Source organism: Henckelia pumila, chromosome 4, assembly GCF_033568475.1.
Source record: "Henckelia pumila isolate YLH828 chromosome 4, ASM3356847v2, whole genome shotgun sequence".
Taxonomy (NCBI): Eukaryota; Viridiplantae; Streptophyta; class Magnoliopsida; order Lamiales; family Gesneriaceae; genus Henckelia; species Henckelia pumila.
In genome coordinates, this window is record NC_133123.1 from 41703517 (window position 1) to 41725327 (window position 21811).

At 36.9% G+C, this 21811-nt stretch overlaps 4 protein-coding genes across 7 annotated transcripts; 2 read left to right on the forward strand and 2 right to left on the reverse strand.

Annotated features, from left to right (window-relative positions):
• Nucleotides 1-101: 101 nt before the first annotated feature.
• LOC140860929 (uncharacterized) lies at nt 102-757 on the reverse strand. The gene is made up of 2 exons (XM_073263927.1): nt 652-757; nt 102-529 (listed from the first exon to the last, which is right to left on the reverse strand). Exons 1-2 carry the CDS (start codon nt 755-757, stop codon nt 102-104), a joined length of 534 nt encoding a protein of 177 aa, XP_073120028.1.
• A 5992-nt stretch (nt 758-6749) lies between these two features.
• On the forward strand, nt 6750-12769 carry LOC140860215 (mitochondrial hydrolase YKR070W-like). Of its 3 annotated transcripts, XM_073263102.1 has the most exons (12): nt 6750-6842; nt 6958-7061; nt 7465-7500; nt 7922-7995; nt 8085-8125; nt 8578-8649; nt 8805-9006; nt 10060-10155; nt 10747-10814; nt 11561-11768; nt 11864-11947; nt 12375-12769. In XM_073263102.1, the coding sequence occupies exons 1-12, from the start codon at nt 6757-6759 to the stop codon at nt 12429-12431; spliced, it is 1128 nt and encodes a 375-aa protein (XP_073119203.1). In that variant the 5' UTR covers nt 6750-6756; the 3' UTR covers nt 12432-12769. The 3 variants fall into 3 exon arrangements, with proteins under 3 accessions (XP_073119203.1, XP_073119201.1, XP_073119202.1); XM_073263100.1 differs by lacking the exon at nt 8085-8125 and having other exon boundaries at nt 8612-8649; XM_073263101.1 differs by lacking the exons at nt 6750-6842; nt 6958-7061; nt 7465-7500; nt 8085-8125 and adding an exon at nt 7512-7670 and having other exon boundaries at nt 7866-7995; nt 8612-8649.
• Nucleotides 12770-13804: 1035 nt separating this feature from the next.
• Nucleotides 13805-17042, forward strand: LOC140864978 (uncharacterized). 2 transcript variants are annotated; one of them, XM_073269440.1, is made up of 3 exons: nt 13805-13936; nt 14678-15613; nt 16226-17041. In XM_073269440.1, the coding sequence occupies exons 2-3, from the start codon at nt 14693-14695 to the stop codon at nt 16745-16747; spliced, it is 1443 nt and encodes a 480-aa protein (XP_073125541.1). In that variant the 5' UTR covers nt 13805-13936; nt 14678-14692; the 3' UTR covers nt 16748-17041. The 2 variants fall into 2 exon arrangements, with proteins under 2 accessions (XP_073125541.1, XP_073125542.1); XM_073269441.1 differs by having other exon boundaries at nt 13892-13936; nt 14667-15613; nt 16226-17042.
• Nucleotides 17043-17487: 445 nt separating this feature from the next.
• On the reverse strand, nt 17488-20677 carry LOC140864674 (leucine aminopeptidase). The gene is made up of 4 exons (XM_073268969.1): nt 19601-20677; nt 18751-18984; nt 18325-18651; nt 17488-18169 (listed from the first exon to the last, which is right to left on the reverse strand). Exons 1-4 carry the CDS (start codon nt 20582-20584, stop codon nt 17873-17875), a joined length of 1842 nt encoding a protein of 613 aa, XP_073125070.1. The 5' UTR covers nt 20585-20677; the 3' UTR covers nt 17488-17872.
• Between the last annotated feature and the right edge of the window lie 1134 nt (nt 20678-21811).

Below are 21811 nucleotides of genomic sequence, written 5' to 3' on the forward strand. Positions count from 1 at the left end.
TAAACATGGTCTTGAGAACAAATACATGGTAAAATAGTACTCAACGTCACACAAAGTAATGAAACCATAAAAAATACAAGGAAAGCTTAATTATTGGTGTTTCACATTGACAGTGCAAGTTGCTCTCTCCAATCATCCCACAACTCAGAAGATTGCACTGTACTGATGAAGCCAGTTTGGGATTCATCAGCCACACAAGCATATTCTTTGCCAACTTCTTCTAACGGGTCATCTGGCATTTGAGATCTGATAAAATTATGTAACAAAATACAAGCGAGAATAATCTGGTTTTGCACGCTCAAAGGGTAGAAAGAGGGACTTCGCAGTATTGCCCATCTTTTCTTCAATAGACCAAACGCTCTTTCAATTACATTTCGAGCCTGGGCATGCCGCCAATTAAATAATTCCTTGTAATTTTCTGGTCCACCCTCACGATGACCCCATGCATCCCTGTGATACCTTACTCGTCGATACGGAGTTAAAAATCCCTCGACGTTTGCATATCCATTATCACAGAGATAGTAACAACCTACAGGAAATTGAAAATCAACCTATAATTTTTCAAATGTGAAGAAGAATTTTTCTGATTTAAATTAATGAATTATCTACAAAAACATAACACAATTTTATAATTTATAATTGTGAAATTACCTACTGGAACCTTAAAAGAATCAACCTCTTGCGTCAATGCATTTCGAAGAACTCGAGCATCTGCTGCAGAGCCTTCCCACCCAGTCAAGGCGTAAATGAAGTTCATATTCTAATCGCATACTCCAAGGACATTCACAGCTAATATTCCTTTTCTAGTCCTATACTTTGCTTTATCTCGTGTAGAGACATGAACCGGAATATGTGTTCCATCCAATGCACCAAGACACCCCTACAATTAGTTGAAAAAATAACAGGTTGCAGATAACAGAAATATGGACTGATATGCATTAGGGTAATCCAAATTCAGAACAAAGCTTTACCTTGAACCATTTACATGTGTCGTTGGTGCAGTTTACATCAACCGCGGTTGGTTTGATAAGCAGAAGAAGATATAACTTCAGAACGGAGTGCAACACTTCATGAAAATAAGCGCTAATGGTTTGACCGCTACGTCTATAATCGTGGCCCACAACACGGTTTTTTTTTATGGTGCGCCAAAATAGACAAGAACATCGCTACTTTCTCCTCCACTGTTACATATCTTGAATCTGCTACACCCCCTATGGTACTTACAAGGTAACAAAGTCTTCCAAATGCGTTTCGAGTCATTCTTAAGTTTATTAAACATTGAACATCTCCAGCATCAATAATCCTACGCAAATGACTGATTTCACTAGGGATCTTATTGACCATATTGTATGATAGAGCATCTCTTCGAATGGTACGACGTCTTTTTCTCAACCTCCTCTTCGTAGGTGTATTAGAAGACATATCAACAACATATTCCGACAAAGCAGTTGTTGTACGACGAGAAATATTAGAAGTTTCCTACGTCTATTATCCATCTTGCAACAAATCTCAATAATCCAAAAATATTTCGTGTAAGGCACCAGCCAAGTCGTTGAAATCAATTAAACCGAAATACATACAAAGAACATAAGGATCACAAGATAACACATTCATTCACATTCACATAGAATAAAAAAAAAATGGATGTCTCAAATTGAAAAGGACGAGCAAACAGCACATAGTAACACGATCTAACAGTTTGGCCAAAATTATTATTAATAACAATGGAGATGCGTAAGAATGCGTAAGTAACAGAACTAGATGAGAATGCCCAAAAACAAGAAATGCCCAAATCAATGAAAGAAATGCAGAAATAAGTCACAAATGGTTGGAGAAGTAATAGAATGGGTATAAACATGTAAATCAGTAGCTCAACCAAACAGATACCTCCGAAGAGCAGAGTTTTAGTTGCCAGTCGAAGACTAAAACATGAGAGAATTGCAGATTGTAAATCGAAGAACAAAGCAGCTCTTCTTACCATCGAAGCGGGAACAAGAGGGAATAGAGGACGAAGACTGCGTGTTGAATTAAATGCTAGGGCAAAGGGTAGAAAGGTAAAATATGATGTAATAAAAAGTACTGTTGAATTGTGAGTCAATTAATACCGTTTCCAAGGCATTGACAACAATACCATAAATTCCTTCATGAATAGTGGAATAATGTCGGGCCCTTGGTATAAGCAGATTTTGTTTAAAATGGTACCAAACATTTGATTACTCCGCTATCCCAAGCTAATCTGCCCTACCAAATTGGCCCTTAGTGATGCATTATACCAGGTGCTGAGGACTGTGCTGGATTGTTCAAAGACGGGATAGGAAGCGCGACCTACGCCGGTGTTTTCTGGGAGGTTTATTCCAGATAGGCTATTGGGGGAGGCTACCTGAGTCTTGATATTTTGCACAGTTATAGCAAGGGGTATAATTACCAAAAAGAATATTCTTATGAATTTTATATTGGTACTGGATTAGTGCCAAGATAATTGAAAGTTATCGTCTGACTTTATCAGAGATACAGATTTTAGTTTTCGTTGACAGAATGGTTTTGGAAAGGATTCTTTGACAAGAGTACATTCTGGATGGAAAGTTTTCGCAGGTGGTACTGGGGGAGAACCAGGAAATTTGATTAGTATAGTCTGACCTTAGCAGAGTTTTAGATAGTGATCGAGGATATGATCAGCATGGTGATTTGGGTTTTTTATTAAGTGATTGTAAGACTTATTTGGGTGGTTTTCCCATGAGATTAGAGATATGATTTTGAGTTGTCAAGTGATTACAATTTTTCATCAGGACACAGTGATGATTGATAATGAGAGAATAAAGAACTTGTTGTTCTTATTCAAGTCCATATCGGTACTTAAGATGTATTTCGAGGACGAAATTATCTTAAGTGGGGGAGAATGTAGTAGCCCGATTCCATTTTACAAGATTAGGTGATTTTAAACATGTTAGAAAATGACATATAATTTTAAAAGTGTCAAAACATGTTTAAGGAGTCCTTATTTGGTTAAAATAAGTGGAAAATCAGATCCGGAACGTCCAAAAATGGTAGGGTAGGTCCCGGGGGTCCAAAACCAGTTCGGAAGCACCCGAAAATAGTTCCGAAGAAGCGGTTCGATCGGAGCTTCCGAACCAGTTCGGAGCTTCCGATCAGTTCGGAGCTTCCGATCCCCGTTCGGAGCTTCCGATCCCTGTCCAGTGCCAAGTGTCTTCAAGGATTGAACACGTAGCTGCAGGTGGAGATCGGAGCTTCCGATCCTACGATCGGAGCTTCCGATCGTGGCCTATAAATATGGGTTCCGAGGGTCACATTTCTCACACCATTTGCTCAGTTTCTCTCTCGGTTTCAGCCTAGTTTTAGGAGTTTTGGGGTGATTCTAGACTTCCTAGGCTTGGTCCGGAGGTTGGCGAGGCGCTCCAGGGTTGCTGCGGAGTGGTGCCCAAGTTCTGGGGCAATCGTCATCAGTGGGCTGACGACGGACGCAGGTATAGCTTTGACTCCTTATAGTAAATAGGGATTATGCTATAGCGCAGTTAAGGCTTTTAGAATATTGTTATAATGCATGAGTATTTTGCATTGTAGTGCGGATTATAGGCTTGGAATTTAGAGCTGGTATAGCTTGCCTAGTAGAACTAAGGTACGTAAGTATAGACTGAGATAGCCAGCTGAATATACATGTTTATGTGTTGCATTATTATCCGTCATAATATGCATGATTTACTGTTCATGATTTGTATGCGGCATTTGCATACCATGTTGAGCCTGTTATCCTTTTGAGATAACCAGTTGTTCTAGGGTCGCTCAGCCCTAGGGTTGTTGTTATTATACGATCGGGTACCGTGTGACACCCACTGGACTGACGGGGAAGCGTGTACGGTTTTTACCCAGGAAGGTGATAGTCCAAGATCGGGTTCAGTATGCGTGGCACCCACTGGATCTTCGAAGCAGCGTGCGCATACTGGAGGCGCCTATGAACTGAGCATGATTTTCCAGATATGATCCCAGTTACCCAGATCATTCATAGTTCATGTTGCATGCATCATATAGACCTGTATATTCAATACTTTAAGTACTGGGCGTTAGCGCTCACGTCCCTGCTTTTATCTCGGACACCCCATTCGACGGGGCAGGTTTTGCAGGTGGACCAGGAGCAAGATCAGTAGTTGATCGGTGACCAGGGCTTGGTAACAAGGGTCATCAGAGGATTTCTAGATTAAGATTTTATTCGGTATATATTCGATTTGGTTGTATCAAGATTTATTTATCTTGGAATTGTTCATCTTTAATATTTTTCGCTGTTATTTCTCTGATTATGTTTAATTAAGTTAAATGCATGCTTAAGTTCTGATTAGTAGGTGATCACGACGCGGGTCACTACATCCCTAGCCTCTAAAATGTTGCTATTGAAAGATTCACAACCATTATTTAGAAGCATGTCACACCTAGAGAAGTCACTAAAATGTGACATGCTCCACTGGGTTAGTGGTTTATCATTCAGTCATTCTGCTGCCTTTTCATCAATCTCTTTCAATTCATTCATCCTCCTCCCAAACTCATTTACTGTTGTTGCCTTGGCACAATTCCACAGAGCCATTTTAAACGCCTCGCCCCGAAACCCAGCACTTTTAAAATTAGAATGAAGATGTCTAACACAAAACCTATGGTCAGCATTGGGTAAAAACTTCATTAAAAGCCTGAATTAAACCCTTCTGTTTATCTGACATGAAAGTCCACTCATAATCTTTTTCTATCTTCAAATCCAGCTTCAATAAGCATAGAAACCATTCCCATGTCTTCCTAGACTCAGCACTAACAACAACAAAGGCAATTGGGAAATTGTTATTGTTAGGGTCAACACCTACCGCAAACAATAATACTCCCCCATGAGGGCCTTTGAGATGACAACCATCAACCCCAACAAAAGGCCTACAACCTGCTAAATATCCAGCTTTCAAAGCATATAAACACAAATAGAATCTGTCAAATCGATTTTTGCCACTAGAGTCATCTGTCCCTATAATAACCGTACTCCCCGGATTAGTTCTTTTAATTTCATCTACAAAGTCCCAAATTAAAGCGTATTGGTCTTCTGCAGCACCTTCAACTTTTGAAATAGCTTTTTTTTTTAGCCTTATAAGCTTGCCAGTTAGAAACATGACATCTTATATCCTCAATTACATCTAACCTAAAACCTTTAATGCTTCTGCTGGGGTCAGATCTAAATTTGTTAACATACTTTGTAGACAACCAGCTGGACTTTAAATTTTTCACCCGGTAACTTGCTGCACAACTGTGGTTAGACACATAATCTCTAATTTGAAATGTGCACTCATCATTAAGCTTCAATGCATGAAGCTTCCACCCACAATCTTTTTTCGCACACTTAGCATAAACTCTAATTTTGTCATTTTTAATGATGTTTAGGCTCCTACTTTTTATTGCATGTGAATGAATGGCTTGCCTCAACTCTTTTTTGGTGCTAAACAACATGTCTAACTTGAAGGTTGGATTGTATTGGTCTGCCACACCAAAAATCTGAAAATTATGTTGATATTGTTCATCATTTGATCCATTTATACTTCTCAGTTCCTCCTCACCATAAACTACATCATCCTCACTAGACTCTTTATCCCCAACTTTATCAAGCACTGGTTGTGACGCTTGTTCTTGTCTAAACCACTCACTCTCACTATCCACATTTTTTTTGAAAAGTTCATCATCATTTTCATCGAGATCATCACCATAATAACTTTCGGTAAAATCATCACTTTCATCATCACTATGATCATCTCCCACATTTGTAACACTGTGATCTTTTTCATCCACCTCATCGCACTCATCAGCTAACATCCCCTGGTTCCCATCACTATTTCCTTTTTTTATCTGTATGATAACACATGAATAACACTCTCATCAAAGTTGAAAACGTCAACAACAATAAATAAGATGACAACAATTAAACAATGAACTACTTTACATCAGAAGAAAGCAAAGGTATTGAAACCCAAAATATTCCTCCCAGTACCACTAGTTGACCCACCGAAATTCAATTTTTTTGGGACCAAAATTCCATTATTCAAATTAAATGGTCAACATTTTTGGGAGCACAATGTCTAACCTAACATTATCACAAAAACTAAACCTCTAAACCAAAAAAAATCCTTAGACACGTAAATGGAAAAAAAAAAATACATACACCAAACTAGCCGTATTCATCTACAGGTTGAATCATCATTTCCTTTTGGATAATATTCTTTGAAAAGCTTTTGGTTTCTATGAATTTCAATCAATTTTGGTCATCGATCAAGTGTTCATGGGTGGATTAGAATTTGGGACTTGAAAAATGAGGATTTCAAAATTTAGGGCTACCGTCTCTGGGATGTTTTTGACCGCATGTATATGATATTATTATTATTATTATTATTATTATTATTATTCATGTTTTTTTACTAATCCATTTGGAAAGTTAATTAATTAAATTAATTAATTAGTTAGTCTACATGGCAGCCAACAAATTTAAAATAATGTCATGTCAAACAACTCAGCCGCCTGATCAGCAATTCAAAGTCAAAATAATTTACTTTAGTGTAAATTGGACCAAAATAACATGAAAAGTAAAGTTACAGGACTGTTGTCCAATTTCAATAGATACAGGACAAAAAACAAAAAAGATGCAACGTACAGATCATACTGGCTATTTCCCCCGATATATATATATATATTTATATTTATTTATTTATTTATTTATAAAAGCAAAAAATGAGGTTCCGATTCCGGCAACCGATATCGACGAGTTTCCTCCGGCCGCCTCGAGCTTCGGCGCCGCTTCATTCAACCTCCGCACAGTTCAGTAATTTTTTTCAGACTTCCAAAGAGTGATCATCGTTATTCGTGTGAGTGTTATTTATCTAAATTTTGCATTTTTCGACTCATTTTGAATGCGTTTTTTTTTTCTTTCAGTAATTCATTTGGGATAGCATTTGATATAGATGGAGTCATACTTAGAGGTGGAACTCCAATTGGAAATTCACAAAGAGCTCTCAAAAGATTGTATGATGATTCCGGTAATTTCATTCCCTGATGAGCAAATTTGTTGATTTATATTTTATACTGAGAATTGTGTGTGAATGTTCACGTGCTGCATTGAATTTGTGCACGTCAATACTTAGTCACCTCGCGGATGGTTTGGCTTTCAATAATTTCTAACTGATAAATTTTTAAATTTGCATTGGAAAACATTTTTGAAGTGCCATAGATGAGAAATATTGGATTTAACGTGATATGTTGTTGCTTAAAATTTATTTGGTTCAAACTGAGCTAGATATTTTAAATTTTAAAATGTGGTTGTGCATTTGGATGTAATTGGGTTTGCTGCAATTGTAGTGTGAGAAGTTAATGCAGTAGTTTGATCTTGAAGGTTGAAGAACATTGAACTATCTGATATAGGGCTTGTTTGATCACTCGCAGGTGCTTTAAAGATCCCTTTTCTGTTCTTGACAAATGGTTCGTACTCAAATTCTTCCTTTCTCTCCACTTTTCAGCTGTTTGGACCTGTGGCTATTCGTTCTGCTTTCTTGGAATAGAAGTTGAGATCTCCAGTTGTTAAATGAAAGTGCATTTGGATAATGTTGCATTTACATGATAACATTTTCAGATTTATATTTTCTTTGCCGGTAAATTGTTGTTCATATATCTCTACTTACGATAGCATGCATTTCCTTCTAGGGAGTATAATCTTCTGTAATATTTTAAAGATTTTTATGCTTAAGGATTTTAGTGCATGATTCATTTTCATTGCGTCTGAGCATCCTGAAGTTATTTTTGTTGTAATTTGTTACCAATAATTTCATCGGTATATGTCTTGATAGGCAAAACACTGGTAATAAAACCCTGGAGGAATTAATACATCCATGTGTGTCCATAGGTGGTGGTATTCCTGAACCCAGAAGAGCTTTGGAGTTGAGTGATCTTTTAGGAGTTAAAATTTTACCTTCTCAGGTATACTGTAGTACCTTATCAAGTTACCATTTAACATTTGGCCAGTATATGTTGTGTGAAAGAGTTATGCGCCTTTGTGCTGTGTGTAGGTGCTGCTTGGCCACTCACCATTTAGAAATTTGCTAAACAGGTATTGTATTCATCTGAGATTCATAGTTTAACTTTTACTTGACTTCCATCTTTTATCTCCCTGATTTGCCCTTAAATTTTTATGTCGAATCTTTTCACACTATCATGTTCAAACATTTTCATCATATTTATTTCTCAAAAGCAACATTGGATCTTTCCATTGGCATTAATCTTTTCCTGCTTGCTAGATATTCAAAGGCGAGAACAGTATATCTCTTTGCTTTTTTTCATTTTTCTGCATAAGACAGTCATGCGGTGATTAACTTTCTGCTCATCATTTTTGACCAAATGAATACGAAGTCACCAGAGTTAGCGAAGAATAGTAGAATTCTCAAATTACAGTTCGCCATTGGATCAATTATTTTGAAGATAAACTAAGATAGATTTTGAATGTGGCACTTGTTTCCAAGGGAACTGATCAACCATTTAACTGAATCCATAATTTTTTTCTAAATTTGAAAATGAATTCATTGTGGCTACTGGAAAGGGGGAACCTGCTGCAGTGATGTCCGAGTATGGTTTCAAGTAAGTTCAGAATCTGTTAATGCGCTCCATTGCCTAATTTTGAGATTACAAGTAAGCCCGAAGTGATAAGCCTTCCCAAACATCCCCCCCTCCTCTTTCTGACTGTTTAAAGCTTTCCTTCTCTCCGCTTAGTCCTCAGTTATATCTTTGTACAGGAGAGTTGTCTCACTCGATGAGTATTCATCAAACTTTGATAACATTGATCTTGTAGCCCAGTACAAGAGGTGGACAACTAAGCATGAATCGGAATGTGATAAAAACTCCAAAAAGATAGTCTCAAGGACTTATGTGTTATCCACCAAAGTGAAAGCTGCATTTGTTGTTAGTGATCCAGTTGATTGGGGAAGGGATATTCAGGTAATTTTTTTTATTCTTCTAGTGGCCAGCATGTCAACATAAACAAAAAAATCAAATACTACCGTTTCTGGAAAAAAAATCTATTTTCTCTGATTCAGCAATTGATTTTTTGTTCTCTGGGTTGAATATTAATTTTTATTGGAAATGAATGATCAGGAAACTTTATCCAAGTATCATGACCTGTAAAGTAGGTCTGAAACATCGTACCTCTGTAAGAGCTTTCTTTAGCAAATGGAAATTATGTGAAAGTGTCAGAAAGGAATGTCAATCAGTCGCATACTGGTAGATTACACTTGAAATTTCAGAAGTTGTTAAATTGAAATGAGTATTAGCTGGTTGATTGGGGATGTTGGATTTTGCTCCGGGTTGATCTGCACTAGACCAATGTAAGTTGGTAGAACAGGCTTAGCTGTTGCCGTAAATGCTTGGATGCACTGAAGTTAATTTCTTTTTCCGAATTTTAAAATTATCTCTATTGATACACTTTATCATAATCTTTTGTCCGTTTTGTATTTGCAATGATGCATTACCGATTGAATGTGTTCCAATTAGTTGAAAATGAAATCCACTGTGAATCAAGAAAGTATCCTCCAGGTTACTGGTTTACTTCCTAATCAGTGTCAAATACAACCGAAGATAGGGAATATAGACATTACAAACTAGGGAACAATTTATTTAGACCGAGGACTTTGAAAAATTGAACTTCCAGAGCTTTTCTATTGCAGCATGGGGAAATTTGGGCTGGTTGGTAGTGAGAAAGGATGAGAAAATATTTTGGGTGGCTAAGGAATGAAAAAGGAAATGTGACTCAGGAAGCCATCTACTCTCCAGGGAACTAAACTCCCTACTTTCGCATGCATATGTTGCATTTAAATTACATCAATATTCATTGTTCACTATAATGCAAATCACCAGTAATTTTTGGATATTGGTAGGATGAATTAAATTCATAAACGTCTGTGTGTCTTGTTGCCTCTTCTCATGGGATTAATTTGTTGCTCTCATTACAACACAGCATATTTGAAAAGAATAAGTAATAACTGATAAATTTAGGTACTGTGTGATATTTTGACTTCTGGAGGTCTTCCTGGACAGCAGAATGAGCATCAGCCACCTTTATATTTCGCTGCTGATGATCTAGAATACCAGGTTTGTGAATGTTTCTTCGCATAAATGATGAGAATAAATTTACCGAAACAACTTAGATGTTTTCATGTTTTTTAGGGAATGTTGAGACATTTCAACCTTGATTGTCAAAGTGACTTGAAATACAGATATCTCTTACACAGCTGATCATAATATTTTGTAAGGGTTAATATATTAATCCTATCCAGATTCATGACGGTAGCATAAAGCCTGCATGAGGATGATTTAATTTGTAAACTGTCCTCTGGATCAACGCCATAGCTTCTTTGTTGACCTCTAGGTAGGCATCATTTAGCTTTTGAAGTGAGTTAGGTTCAAGTCTCATTTCTAACATGGTATCAGAGCCCAGACCCTCCGTGTGTGTTGGACCGCCCATAATTGGGCTGCCTATAATTAGGCCACCCGTTAATATCTCCACGCTCCAGATGTTCATTCTTGGGCGTGTGGGGGGTGTGTTAGAATATTGTCCCACATCGGTAGGATACAATTCCTGGGAGCCCTTAATATAGACAAGAACAACCCTCACCTCTTGAGCTAGCTTTTGAGGTGAGTTAGGTCCAAGTCTCATTTCTAACACTTGTCTACTTCTGACAGGCAGCATTTCCTCATGAACGTCTTGGCATGGGCGCATTCAGAATTGCTCTTGAAAGTGTCTTCAACAGGTACCTGCGATTGTCGTTCTATTAAACTTGTGATAACTACACTAGAGCCTTTATTAGAAAATGTACTAGGTTTTTCTGCTTTATCTATTCAATCCCATCACTCTCCCATCCCACTAGGCACTCAACCATAGACCAACCAACCTAAAAGTGTTGATCTACTAATAGGATGACTAATTAGTGAAAGGATCAAGTTTTGTGGTCAATCTCATCACTTAGAGGCATAAAAATCTGCCTAACTTCTTCGGGAAGGGGTTGGCCTCTCTCATCTAATCGTGGGAATTTCATTTATGCTCTGCAAAGGTGTTCTGGTATTAAGTAAAACAAGAGGCAGATAAAAAAATCTAAAGAAAAAGCAGCATGCCTGGGTGGAACTTCAAACTAGTTCTCAAATTTGAGAACCTTATTAGTTCCATTTGCGTGAAAAGTTTTTGTGTGATCTTCATGGAGGATTATTGTTTGAAAATTTCTATTTAGAAACTGATTCTAAGTGTCATGGATTTTCATTCCTATATCACTCTTTTTTTTATGTTTACAGTCATCAGTCTGTTGAATAAATGGCAGAAAAATTCTTCTTCTTTCGCTAAAATATAAATATTCTGTTGTGTTAGACATTCATTGATGCTGTTATCATAATCTCTGTTGTTATAATATTCTCAATTTGTTCTGTAAGCACATTGTAGAGCAGCCAGATCGAGATTCTTGTGCAATTTATAGTTTGCTTCTTTTTCACTTGCTGTGTTTTGCAGAATTCATGAAAAACCTTTGCAGTATACCTCTTTTGGGAAGCCAAATCCATCCGTTTACAGACATGCAGAAATGATGTTGGGATACCTTCTACAATTTTCGTCTCCTAGTAATAATGCCATGACAAATGCGGATGTCGGGTCACATTCCTTGAAAACTCTCTATATGATCGGTGACAATCCTTTGGTTGATGTCAAAGGAGCAGTGCAGGTTTGTATCTCTTGGCATGATTGTTAAAATCGGTTACTTATGTGTGTAGCATCTACAACAGTTCTAATAGAGGTATCTTTTATGTTTTTCCTCAGGCAGGGCATCCGTGGTTTTCGATTTTGACTAGGACAGGCGTTTTTCGGCAGAAAGAGAACCATGCGTTACATCCAGCTGACATGGTAAGTTTAATCTTGCTTTTGTTTCTTTTTCTTGCCCAGTTCAGCATAGGGGTGCAGGTGTTCACATAGATCAATTAGTTACAAACCCAGCTGTTTAGTCGGCCATATCTGCCATTAGCGTGTTTTAGTTATTCCCACTCAATTCCTAAATAAATTTGTGTCAAGACACAAAAAGATAGATTTCGCTGCAAAATGATTGAACTTGAAAATTAGAAAGTATAACACAATACGCGAGTTTGCATTTCTGCATTGATACAATGTATATGCAGCACTCTCGCACACAGCTTCTTTGTACAACTGGTGCGAGCATATTATGAATCAAAACCAACCCAACTTTAAACTGGACGTGAAATAATGGATTGGGTTTTGGTGAGTTTATCGTTCTGCATTTGTAGTAATTTTATTTTGTGTATGCAAACTGGTGCAGGTTGTTGATACCGTGGAAGAGGCAGTGGACTTCATACTGAAAAGGGAGAATGCTTAACAGTCCGATTATCAATCTTTTATAGACGACGATAGAAGTGTTACTGGTTGCGCCAAAATATCTGCATTAACTCTGTCATGCTCATGACCACCAAGATCCAAAGTTTGGGATGGAAACTATACTAAAGAAGAAGAAGAAGAAACAATGTTAGCCCATCGGTCCTCTGTAGATTTCTTTGATTCATTTCAATTTCCTTTACTAATTGGGAATGATACATTAGGGTATGGGTTAAGTTTGAATGTTTGATATTGAAACTTGAGTAAAGAATAGGTTATAGGCAAGAGAATGTACCAATTTATTAATTGAATCCATCATTCTAATGACAAAATTACTTGTTGATTCAAGTCAGAACATAAAACATTATAATATCTATTATTGAAATTCATCATATAAATTCCGGACTGAAGAAGCACTAGCATAAAATCTGACAAAAAATCATATAAGCTTTGTGTGAAGATCCGAGGTTCTCCTTCTAGGAACAACAATCATTAATTATGTATATTTAAAAAAAATGGTTTGTATTTTCGGATTTGTACTGAACCTGATTAGTGTCAGAAAATGTAAATATCTCTCGACAAACACCGAACATTTTTCAAAAAGACATTAACCATTTGGGATTAATACAAAGATAAACAAAAAAATTTTTAAATTTACCCAAAATATTCATGTAGTTACAAGGAAATATTAAAAAATGTATGTATAATTTATTAAAATAAAATAAAAAACATTTATTCACAAACAACGATTTTTTTTAAAAAAAAATTAACAAAATATTAATCATTTGGGATTAGCACAAAGATAACAAAATTAAATAAACTTACCCAAAAAATTCCATTTTCACGAGAATGTATGTACATCAGTACATGTATACAGTGAATTTTTTGGATAATAGGCATATTTGTTATAATCTCAAGTATTAATTTTTTTTTAAAACAAATAAAAATAAAAATTTGAACAAGTCAAAACAAGATAGGCCGACGAACAAACCGTCTCAACTCGCCAATAGGTGGAACGGCCCAATGGGCTGATCCATCCGTCTTTTGATTGTTTGAGAAATTATCAGTGCCAAAAAATCCACCTATTCTATCTACCTATTTTGACATCTCGGTTTATGTTGGATATATATTTGTTTATGTTTTTATTTAGTTTGTTATGTATATATTTTATACTTCCTTGTAAATAGTATATTTTACCTGGATAATGAAATAAAAAATGTCAAATTAAACCGAAAATCGAGAATTCGGTAATATATTTTTTGGTTGTTTGAAGAGTTTCAGTCCAATAAAAAGCTCAAATTTCCTTTCTTATATGGGCCAGAAAGCCCATTTAGAATAATTGAGGCCCAATCTCATTAATTCGTTGGTCAAGGAGCCGGGTCGGGTCAGTTGTTTGATAATTTGACCCTGTCCATTTCTGTTCAGTGTGATCGTTTGAAGAAACTCCCAGGTGTCCCATTTGTTTCCTTTCTCCTGAATATTCCATTCAAAATCCGCTTGATTTCTCAGGTAATCCAATCCTCACTTTGTTGATTATAATGCTTAATAACGTCGAAAAATCTATGCTTTTCCGTTCGATATTCTTGAATCACGATATCTCGATGTTATCTGATGTTGGCATTGCGATGATATATGGTTATAACATTGTTCCGTTCCATGATTTTCGATTCATTGGCGCTGAAATTCTTCCGATTTTAGCTTGTTTTCTTCACCAGATCCAAGCATATGATGTGATTTGAATTTCAAGTCTTTGTATTTGTGTTGGAGTTGTTTCTTTGCTTGAAAATTTTACATTTTTTTTTGTTTATGTTCCTCATCCCTGAGCATGTATAGATTTTCACCATGTTCCAGTGATTGATTTTGATGCATTGATCGATATTTTTTTGGGAGTATAATTAATGTGGAATATTGTTTTGTTTGGAGATTTACATGGTTAATCGGGTGATCTGACAGGGAACAGGAAGAAAGGAAAGAAGTTGAAATTTACGCTTATGAATGACATTTGATGTTATTTCTTTGATCAGTTGTAGCTTTGGAACCTTGAATTGTTAAAGTTTTAGTAGCTTAGTGTATGATAATAACAAGATGGCGAATTATATTTCCGTGAAGCAATGGTCAAATTAATTTTATTTGCAATAAATCCTGGGAATGAGGATTAATTGAGCGCTCTGCTATTGGATGTTAGTGTGAATTCGATGTTTTCTGGTCTTTGTTTTAAATCCTTAACTTATGGCAGTAGGCATTTTACAGTTGTTTTATTGCGCTATGAATCCACCTGTTGATGACAATGAGTTAGAACCAGAGAAACTTGAAGAAGAAAAGGAGGGAGGTCCTTCGGTTCACTGTGATCTTTACGATGCCGATATAGTTTATAAGATAGCTCAGGAATTGCTTCCTGGATTGGCCTCAGCATGTATTGACAACACAACTGGTGGCCTCTTGAAAAGCCCAGCTTCAGTGGCTGTTGATATAAGAAGAGAAATGGTGGATTATCTTATCCAGCGAAGTGAAAATTTCTTGGCTGAGTCTGCCCTAGAAGGTGGTGTGAATGAAGAAATATCTGAAAACCCATATGATATTCTCTCTGATTTGATTGACGATTTTTCAAGTTCTAAAAGGAACTTTTTCAGCAGAGTTTCAGGATGGCTACTGAGTGAAAAAAGAGAAGATTGGATAGATGATCTAGTGCAAGAGATGGAAATAAATGGTTTTTGGCTGTTGAATAGGAGAGAATCGGTTGCACAGACTCTCTTGAGGAATGTTGATTTCAAAAACAAATATCACTGTGGAAAGAGCTTTAAATCTCTGGATGATCAAGAAGTGCATAAATTGCACTGCAGTTTTAGGACTATGACCTGCACAAATGAAGGGTGCAATTCTAGATTTAGTGCAGCTCAGATAGACCATCATGATTCCATCTGTCCTTTCAAAATACTTCCATGTGAGCAAAACTGCTCTGATAGGATCATGAGGCGCCAGATGGACAGGCATTGTATTACCATATGTCCCATGAAACTTGTCAAATGTCCTTTTTATTCAGTGGGATGCCATTCTACTATTCCTCAATGCACTATAGACCAACATCGATCTGAGGGTCTCCATTCTCACGTGCTTTACATTCTTGAAGCTCTTCATGGTGAAGGATTAACAGAGACTTTGAAGGAAAGGGCAGACGATGTAGTAAAGGTAAGCTCCAAAAGAGTGTTGGTTATTCCTTGATGTCCATTGACAGGTAAGGACCATGCAAAATGCTGGAGAGTAATTTCACTCATCATTAATTCTATTTATCGTCTTTACTCTTGCCTAATTCTGATGAGTCCTTAAGTTCTAGTTGATGATATTTGCTAAATGCAGCAAACATTCGTGGAAACACAATTAAATGAGGTAATGACAACAAACAAAAAATCTAATGTTTGTCACGAGTATTTTTTGTTGAAAGTTATTGGCCCTGGTTGATTTAGTCTCTCTTTTTTCTTTTTCTTTTTCTTTTTTTCTTTTTATAATTTTTCCTAGGCCCTTATTTTGTGCTATTAGCCCTCAATGTTTTACATGGGTTGGCGTATAGATGGGTTCTTATGTGGTAATTTCTTGATATTGCATAAATTATCTTCCCACGATTTTTATCTTTTCCAGAACATAGGTTTAAACAAATGACCAGTAGGAAAATATCATGATTCACTTTAAGGGTATGCCTTGCCTTCTGGCTAAAGCTTTAAACTCACGAGCCCAGTTCCTGAATTTTTTTCGCATGGTTTAATTTACTGAAACTCGGTTTTCTTGCCTCCTACCTGGTGACAGCTATCATCTCCTGAACAACTAGCATCAGCTCGTGATGCAAGAGCTTTAACAATTTCTGTCAAAGATCTTGATACAAAGCTCGGGCCTTTAAAAGTTAAAGAAAATGCAAATCACTCTGAAGAGTTGGCAGATTCAACTGACGAGATGGAGAGCCCCAGCTTACCTATCCAAAATGATGGTTTAGGGGAGTTCACGAAGAAAGAAGAAAAGCAGAACATGTCACCCACCAAAGGTAGTGACCATGATGACTCCTGCCAGGAGGAGACATCAGTGGACTCACCACCTTCTAAGGTAAGTGCCCAAATTGAGTCAAAACTTGGGCAGGAAAACTTGAATGAGTCGCCCCATCAAAGAAAAGAGGACATACACTCACCAACCGAAGTTGAAGAGCAGGTGAGGAAATCATCCATAGCAGCAGCGGTTGATCCAGATAAAGAGGAACATGCTACACTACCAATCACGAAAGAAGAGCTCTCAGAATCAATTCTTGAGAGGGAAAAGCATAACGAGTCAGGTAACTAGAATGAAGGATTTGATTAAATGACACTATCCAGAAGAGTTTTTTGGTTTCTCTGATAGAAAAGTTGTGATCATGTATGGGAAAAGGGTATAATACTTTTTTTTTTTTTTTTTTTTCCGCTCGGCCGAGCTTATATTTAAATTGCTGGATGATTTGCATTAGGAAAAAGACTGCAGCTCTAACATGCATGTCTCCTCATTTGGTTTATGGACCTGGGCTTAAGCTTGCAGGTTCAGTTTTCAGTTTTCCGTTGTCACCTATTTAATGAGAGGAATCCATTGATACAATTTAAGCTAGCTTATTGATTGTTATGATGCTTATGTATTGTATCGTTCATTGGTTACTCTTTAAATTAGAATCATATATCATGATTCATGAGACTGAAGCAAAATCATAAAGGTACTTACTCGATCATGCTAGAAATTTCGGGGAAAAAAACCAGGTTTGCACGCGAAGAAACAATGTCAAATAGCATAACTTTGAACATCTAACTTCTTGTATAGATAGTATAGCATAGATTTGAATCTGACAAAGTAGAGGGTTTATTGTTATGGAGTTCCAAAATGTTGATTCTTGCCTAGTTCATTCATAGGTTACATCTAGCGTGGATTATGAATCTTTGAAAAAAACAGTGGAGGACTCATTCCATTATATCGAAATAACGACTGATTTTTTGAATTCAATTTGAATAATTCGATGATCCAGTCAAAAAAAAAAACAGTTAAATCGTTTATTCGGATAGATCGAGTTAAAGATGTTCCAACACAATATAGAAAACAACAAAAGATTTTCTTTTTCCGAAACACCAGAGAAAGAACATTTTTCTTTCAACCACTCTAAAAGAAAGGAGATACAACCTGCAAATTACAAATCAGCCACCAACATTGTATTTTAAGCAATAAGTTATCAAAATCTAAACCGCATCTAAAATGTATCCAAGTGCAACGCAGATGCTTCTCACCGGTAAAGCCGAAGTATCGGCTCAAAGTGGATCAGAAAAGTTAAATGTGCAATCCACCCACATTAAGCATAGATACTACCCAAAGATGATGGCCATTTGCAAGAGTCATCCAAAACATTAATTGTCAGAGGAAGGTGCTTAAGCCTACACAACTACACCAACCTTTCTACATGTGTTTGGCCAAAATTGCCTCCACGACACCCTGAGCTATGGGGTGATAACAAGCACATGCTTCTGAGAAAACCCTCTTCGCGAATATCTTCTCCTCTTCTTTTCCGGGACCTTGGACGAGTGCAGCATACAGTGGCCGCAGGTACTTCATCCTTCCAACTTCTTTAAGTGTTTTCTCGGCCTCACCATAGTAATTACTGCACCTGGACAAAATGGCGAGCTGGAGAAATGCTACCTTGACCTCGTAATCTTTCGATTCTGCGAGCTTATAGCGCGCATCCAAAGCCGACACCTGTGATACAAGCAATGTCATAAAGTTAGTTAAGTTATATCAGTTTTACAATAATACATCTAATTATTTGGATCAAGTTCAAAAGCATCGCGTCTAACAAACAAGTGGCTCCTAGTAACAAGCAAAACATTTGAAGAAGTTGAAATATATAGTACCTGTGAAGCTTCTACGAATTTAGGTAAATTTTCGAGGTAAAGCTCCCATTCTTGTCCACCCCAATCAGCAACTTCATCTTCATTTGGCATCCTACCTAGCTTAAACTCATTAGCCAGAGACACAATCTTTTTGTAGATGTCGGAAGCAGGCTCCATTGCATCTGGAGGTATGCCAGTGCCCTCAGTCCATACTTCTAAATCGATATGATCTTCTATATCAGGAATGTTCACTTTGAGGAAATCAAGAAACGTATCAGTGTCAATAGATTGGAACTTGAAGGTCGCAATATACTTTTTCAAGAACTCGTCAAAAGCAGGCCTTCCAATCTGTACATATCAGACAAAACGTACACCGATTAAAGCCCTTTTTGAAGGTATAGATGAACATAATCTAAAAAAGAAGGGAACATTCGTAAATAAGCATACTTGTCTCTCAATGCGCCACAAAAACTGGAATCCTTTCTCATAGGGAACTTGAGAATATATATTATCAGGGTCAACTCCTTCCTGATTAGTTTTCAGTTTTGTGAATTCCATGTTGTCCTTAAACCTGTCCATTTCCTCAACAAGCCCTCTCCATCCAATCCCAATATTCAAAACAGCCCTCTCCTTTCCTTGCACGGCCTCAACTATTCGCCGCTCTGCATATGTGGTGAAACCCTACAATCTCCAAACATAACAGAGGATGAGAGTATGGCTAAAATGAACCTAATCTTCATTTAATCAGAAGAGATTGTACAGCTTCACTAATTTTCTCTCATGGAAAAGCTGTCTCAGAAACTTTTATGGAGAACCACTAGCAGGATTAACAAAATAGCGAAGTGACTATCTTTTCAAGGAACTATATCAAAACACTAAAGATAGATAAATCCTGGGTATGAGATGCAGGTGCAACTGCGACTTTGAAATTAGTAACATATAACAGTTAACTCGTCTTATACTCACAAAAAACTTCCAGAAAGAAGGAAACTTTCCATAAAAGTTAAGAAAAACCAAACCACTTACCATAATCGGCCCATAAGAAGGAAAAAAAAAAGACTGACTGGCAAACTGTTACAGGTGGTTAATGTACTGTCATTTAGGAAAAAAGCCTAACGTCAAAGGTGACACAATCTTTATACAGTGGCAACAGGACATTACTAAATCTTTTTACAAAAATGCAATGGAGACACATATCTTCTGAATAGCTGCATACATGATTCACGAACAGGCATGAACTAACACAATAGTTGAACTAATAAAGTCAACATGGATGTAATTTAAGCAAGTTTTTCACCTCATTCAACCAAAAGTGATCATTAGACTTGTTGGTAATCAAATTCCCAGTCCAACTATGAGCAAGCTCATGTGCCACAACCTGGGCACCCGTAGCATCACCTTTAATCACTGTGGGAGTCAAAAACACCATCCTTGGATTCTCCATCCCTCCATAGGGAAAACTAGGAGGCAAAACCAACAAATCAAACCTCTCCCACTCGTAAGGCCCAAACAACCCTTCTCCGACCTTAATCATCTCCTCTGTGCCCGCAAATTCCCTGGCTGCCGCATCCAAAACACCGGGGACAGATTCAGAATACACCCTAGTCCTCGGCCCCACCTCCCGAAAACCCAACTCTCCAACCGCAAATGCAAACAGGTAAGGGGGCACTGACTGCTCCATCACAAACTCTTCAACAATCCTCCCATCCCCGCACCATACTGAATCATCGCACAATCCCAGACACTCCCCCGCAACCGGGTTCCTCCTGTCTACGTGCTTCGCAGCCATCACAGCCGACAAATAATGGGGGATGTTCAATTTCGTGGAATATGTGATCCGGGCAGCCGGCGTATCTTGGCAGGGGAAAATGGACCTGGCGTGAATGGACTGGCATTGGGTGTAGACAAAGGGAAAAGCTTTGTTAAACGTCTGTGGAGGGGAAAGCCACTGAAGAGCCGTGGAGGAAGGAGAAGTTTTCGAGATGACCAAGAATTGAGAGTGGTTCGCTAGCGTCACAATCAACGATTGCCCCAGAACGGCGTCGGGCGAGGCCGGGTGGACGGAGAAGGGGAGTGGGGCGAGTGTTTGCCAATCAAGAACCGCGGAGATGGAGAGGGAACGGGTGTCTAGGGCGAAGGGGCCGGAGTGAGGGGCGGAAAGGGAGAAGAGTGCAGCGGAGACGATGGTGGAAGAAGGGAAGTCGAAGTAGAAGGAGAGTGAGATGTGGGTCGTCAGTGGGTGAGTGGAGTCTGTGTAAGAGTGTGGATCTATGGGTGCCATTTTTATTCCGGTGCGGCGGCGGTGGCGGCGGAGAGAGAAATTAGTTGGAAAGAAAGGAGAAATTAAGGGTGGAAAGAAAGAGTGGATCAGCAGTTGAACTGAAAATAAATAAATTTGGAGGGAGAGGAATAAACCAAAACTCTATTCAATATTATTATTATTAACCTAAAGATGAAGCAATTCATAATTGTTTTGGGAGTAAAACTCATTTTAATATATGAATTATTGATAAAATGTTAATTTGATATATAAATTAACTTAAGATGAAGTAATTCATAACTGTATTTGGAGTAAAACTCATTTTTAATATATGAATTATTGATAAAATGTTAATTTGATTTATAAATTATTAAAAATGATTTAATTGATATATTATCCAACTAAAAATCAATTTTATCATTTAGTAAAATTACTTTTAAGTCTAATTATTTTTACTAAATTCAATTAAGTGTATATTTTATTTTAAATTAATTTTTATTGATTAAAATTTTAAAAATAAATTTATATTAATTTTAAAATTATTAGAAATAAGTATCTTACTATTTTTATAATATAATTATATTTTACTCATTAATAAATTAATTATTCAAATATAATATAATTTTAAAATATTAGTAAATATATAATAAAATGATATTTTTCCTATCTATATTAAATAGTTATCCGCTTTTTTGAAAACAATTGATATGCAAATTATATATTAATAAATCCACACTTAATAAATAAAAAATATATATGACTAAAATATACCGATAAAATATAAAAAACTAAATATTTATTTATTTATGTTTAAATTTAAACATGAGTAAAAAAAATAGTAAAATACAAACGTACAAATTATTAAATCAAGTGTATAAATTTTTGGTAATTAGAACTAGGGGTGCAAACGAGCCGAGCTACTCGTGTGCAGCTTGTAAGTAGCTCGGTCAAAGCTCGACTCGAGCTCGAGTAGCTCGAGCATACAATCGAGCTCGATCTTGAGCTTCAAATATATGTGTTTGAGTATCTCGCAAGCTACTCGATAACACATATAAATATAAAATATAATATAAATATATATATAAATATAATGTATATAATATTTTATTTATTTATTTATTCATATATTTTTTTATTTATATATAATTTTCGAGCTCGAGCTCGAGCACAAAATTAACTATTCGATCGAGCTCGAGCTCAAGCTCGAGTAGTATGCTACTTGGGCTCGACTCGGCTCGATTGCACCCT